The 4130-nt window shown below is 33.7% G+C and overlaps 1 protein-coding gene across 1 annotated transcript; it reads left to right on the top strand.

The window, feature by feature from the left end:
• Positions 1-381: 381 nt before the first annotated feature.
• On the top strand, positions 382-1549 carry LOC113352714 (transcription factor MYB53-like). The gene is made up of 2 exons (XM_026596501.1): positions 382-644; positions 802-1549. The coding sequence occupies exons 1-2, from the start codon at positions 382-384 to the stop codon at positions 1547-1549; spliced, it is 1011 nt and encodes a 336-aa protein (XP_026452286.1).
• The last annotated feature ends 2581 nt before the right edge of the window (positions 1550-4130 follow it).

Genomic DNA, 4130 nt, shown 5'->3' with positions numbered 1-4130 from the left:
TGTAAAACAAACTAAGAAAAGTGGTCAGCACTTGGATTTTTATTTTAAAAACACTTTTGGATAAAAAACAAAGAAATTTATTTTGCTATTTCCGGACATCACCACATACTATATAACATAGTCTTATTCGGTTTAGATTTTCAGATCATTTCACCACATACTATATAACATAGTCTTATTGTGTTTAGTTTTTCATCATTTCATTATCTCTAAAAAGACAAAAACCTTTAATCTAAGTTATCCATCTAATCTCAGTGCTCAGTGCTCAGTTTGTTATTGTCTTAACTAGCAACATCGAAATCAAAATAGCACCCTACAAAATACAAATACCATTTACAATCTTGATTATTGAATTATTAGTTGTGTTGAAAGGAGTGTACAATGGGAAGATCTCCGAGCCGCGATGAAATTGGATGGAAAAAGGGTCCATGGACACCTGAGGAAAATCAAAAACTCACTGATTATATACATAAGAACGGTCATAGAAGTTGGAGAGCTTTACCTAAACTTGCTGGATTGAATAGGTGTGGCAAAAGCTGTAGGTTGAGATGGAGTAATTATCTAAAACCTGGTATCAAGAGAGGAAAATTCTCGGACGATGAGGAAAAACTAATTATCAGTCTTCACTCGGTACTTGGAAATAAGTACGTCCAAAACTAGCGTCACGCATGCTCTTAGTTTATCATAATTACATTACAAACTTATTGTAGTTAACGTGTTAAGATATAAAGAGTGCCTGGATATCCAAATCGACTAAGTCGATTGGTTACTAAATTTATCGTTTTTTATTTTTCTTTGTAGGTGGTCTCAAATTGCAACTCACCTACCGGGAAGAACCGATAATGAGATAAAGAATTATTGGAATACTCATATAAAGAAGAAACTGTTACAAATGGGTATCGATCCGATAACTCATAGGCCAAGGACAGATCTTAATCTTCTTGCGAACTTATCAAATTTACTCGTGGCTGCAAATATTTTAAATTTGATGAACCCTTTGGACAATGCTACAAGAATACAAGCTGATGCTCAAGCACAATTAGCCAAAATTCAACTATTGAATAATCTATTACAAGTGATGACCAATGGAGCAAGTTCATCAACACAACCACCTATCATGGAGTTACTTAATCAATTAAGATTGGTTCCGAACCGAGATACTAATAACCTCTTCAACCAATACCTTGAACCAAATTCTCAACTTCTTAATACTCTAGGTTATTTGCCAAGTTCATCATCTCAAACTCCGCCACCTTACAATTTCTCTACTTCAAAACACTCAGACGTCACTAATGATAATGAGAACATACCAGCCGAAGATGCTGACTGTTATCGTTTTGAACAAGGATCGAGTTCGATAAGTAACAATTATCTTAATGATGATGATGATAACATGAATGTTCAACATTTCTTAAATAGTCCAGTGTATATTCCTGCATTGGTTTCGGCGTCACCGGAAAGAAACATAAATAATATTAACAAACCCGATACAAGAACTACAACAAATTCATCAACTTCAACCACCTTTGAAACAACATGGGGAGAATAAAATCTTCAAGATGATGAAGAAAATATTCTAACTGGTCAATGGACAGGTCTTTAGAGTAAGTAACTGTCGTTTTTTATGATAATAATAATTTGATTTATTTTCTAAAATTAATTCTTTGTCTGATTATTTAACTTGTTGTTTGTTTATCGTTTTGCAGATGAACAACTTCTCCATCTTGGCTAGTCAATCTATGAATAGAATCACTACTCATACATATTACTAATTTCATTGTCGTTTGGGATGTATAATAAATCTGATGCCGAAATTATAAAATAATGTGAGAAACCATATCAACTGGTCATTCCATGATTATGTTGGATTAAATAATTACAAGAGTGATTAAAAGTTACAAGAATATCGGAACTCTTGTGTATTTAAACAAAGTTGTGCTGTAGTATGTAGTAGTTGCTTTTCATTCCCATTATCAAGATTTTTGATATTTCACATGATAATATTTTTGTGTATGTATTTTGCGTAATTAATTAAGATTGTACTGATTAATTACAAACTAAAACATTTTCTACAAAAAGTACCTCTCTATGTTTTGTAGTCACTATTCGAAGAGTGTCCACCTAAAGATTTGATTGTGTGATTTAGATTAAGTAGTAGTATACACCGGCCTTAATATTTTGATCGCATAGAATCTTGTAAAGTCTCAGTATCTCGAATAAGCAAACCATCCTACTCCTATTTTCTCATATGTGCCGCTTCTGGTCTGTTATTCTTTTATTTTGGGCAAGCATCGCATTGCAAATGCATGCATACTTGGACTTATAAAGTATATGTATTTAGCACGGATGAGATTAAAGTGGTCATGTGTCCACGTTAGAATCGCACCCGACACTTGGACGCGCGCGTCTTAGCGTCGGTCTCATCAATGGCGTCACACACATACATCACACGCCATGTCTGTTGGAATATTTTCAACGCCGCTAACCAAAGGGGGGTCCTGGGGGGCATCATTGGCGAATAAAAACCTATTCCCAACAGGTGCAAAACCCTTTATAAATAGCTTCTCCCAGTTTCGTTTAACATATAAGAAAAATCAATCTGTTTTCTCTGTTTCAAAAAGCATCATCAGAAATCAGAAATCTCTTTGTGTGTTCTTGATTGAATCAAGGGGTACAAACCTTGAATTCAGTTTTCGTTGCAGGGCTTTCATTGTATCCTGAAGGCAATATTTCGCATACCTGTTGTAATCGCCAATTGTTATTGAGAGGGTAGAAATATTTGTCTAAAAGAAATTTATACAAGCCTTGAAAGTTTTAGAGTGCAACACTTTCTTCTCTGTGTCATTCATCCTTTGTGAAACCCATTTATTTTCCAACAATGTCCACGTCAATGCTATCCAGATTTACATATATTCACCAACAAATGGATCAGAACACAAATTGAAGTTTCAAATAAAAACACAATATGGAGATATTAATCAGACGATAGATATGTCCTTCACCTAGCTAGTTGTTTTAAATGGATTACGAACAAATTAATTGAAATATGGCTGCTTGCAGGGGTACCGTTATTCTTAGGAGGCTGCCAATCCAATGGCGAGGGATGTTTTGCTCCATATGGATTTGGTACACCCCCAGATAAATTGACACCCCTATTAGCAGCAGCGTCAAAAATAAAAAGAACTCTCAAAAGGACTGCCTAGAGAACTTGGTAGGTAGTTAAACTTCTAGAAATAGATGACTTCCATGAAGAAAACAAAATCTAAATGTCAAACATCCCTATATACGTAAAAATATGGACTCTCACATAACCATTACACTTGGTAAGCTCTTTCCCTCTAAAATGTGAGCTTGTATGGGTCTAATTATATCACTTATCAGAGTAATTAAGCTAAAGCATCAAGCAATGGATATTCATTAATGAGAAATGGTGATGTAATTATCTAGAGATCGTGTTCTTTCTGAAGTCCACACGATGAAAACTAAAGGATTAATTGGGCGTTAGTTGCATGAATGTCATTAACAAAAGCTTAATTCATTTTTGGAAATTCATAAAAGAAAATTATCTTCGATTTTTGGATGGGTGAGATTATTTTGATTTACAATAATTTTGAGAATCGTGCTTCCTAAGTATCAACAATTAAATTTTCACTATCTTGTATTTGATTAAAAAAATGAAAAATAGGTCATTTGTCCAAATATTTTTAGAACATGGTTCTAATGGACGAGTAAAAATTAGTATGGGTGAAATGGACACCAAAAAAATAGCAAGAACGAAACTGGATTCATCCTGTCTTAAACTTAAAAAAGAACGAGGATGAAACTGGATACATCCTGATGTAAATTAAAAATAAGAAAAGGTATTTGGAAATGGGTAGGATGAAACTGTTTACATCCTGGCTATTTTTATATTCTCGTCCATTTGAACAACATCAAATTTTACATGTCTTTTTCACCCAAAAATTATCATTATTGGGTTAATTGACCAATTTTGTGTTAAAAAAATTGTCATTTAACCTGTCAACAGGCCTGTATTTGGTTTCTTTCGTCTTATCTTTTAGTTAAATTTGGGTGTTAAATGGATAAACCCGGGTTCATATATGTTTCTTATAAGGTAAGAAGAGTATGGT

Source organism: Papaver somniferum, chromosome 2, assembly GCF_003573695.1.
Source record: "Papaver somniferum cultivar HN1 chromosome 2, ASM357369v1, whole genome shotgun sequence".
Taxonomy (NCBI): domain Eukaryota; kingdom Viridiplantae; phylum Streptophyta; class Magnoliopsida; order Ranunculales; family Papaveraceae; genus Papaver; species Papaver somniferum.
The sequence above is the reverse complement of the archived record's forward strand: the minus strand, read 5'-3'. Positions and strand labels throughout refer to the sequence as shown.

Bases quoted from the DNA above. Each gene is read 5' to 3' on its own strand.
- LOC113352714 (XM_026596501.1), top strand. From the start codon at position 382: ATGGGAAGATCTCCGAGCCGCGATGAAATTGGATGGAAAAAGGGTCCA. The intron at 645-801 runs GTACGTCCAAAA...TTTTCTTTGTAG, and splicing joins CACTCGGTACTTGGAAATAA to GTGGTCTCAAATTGCAACTC.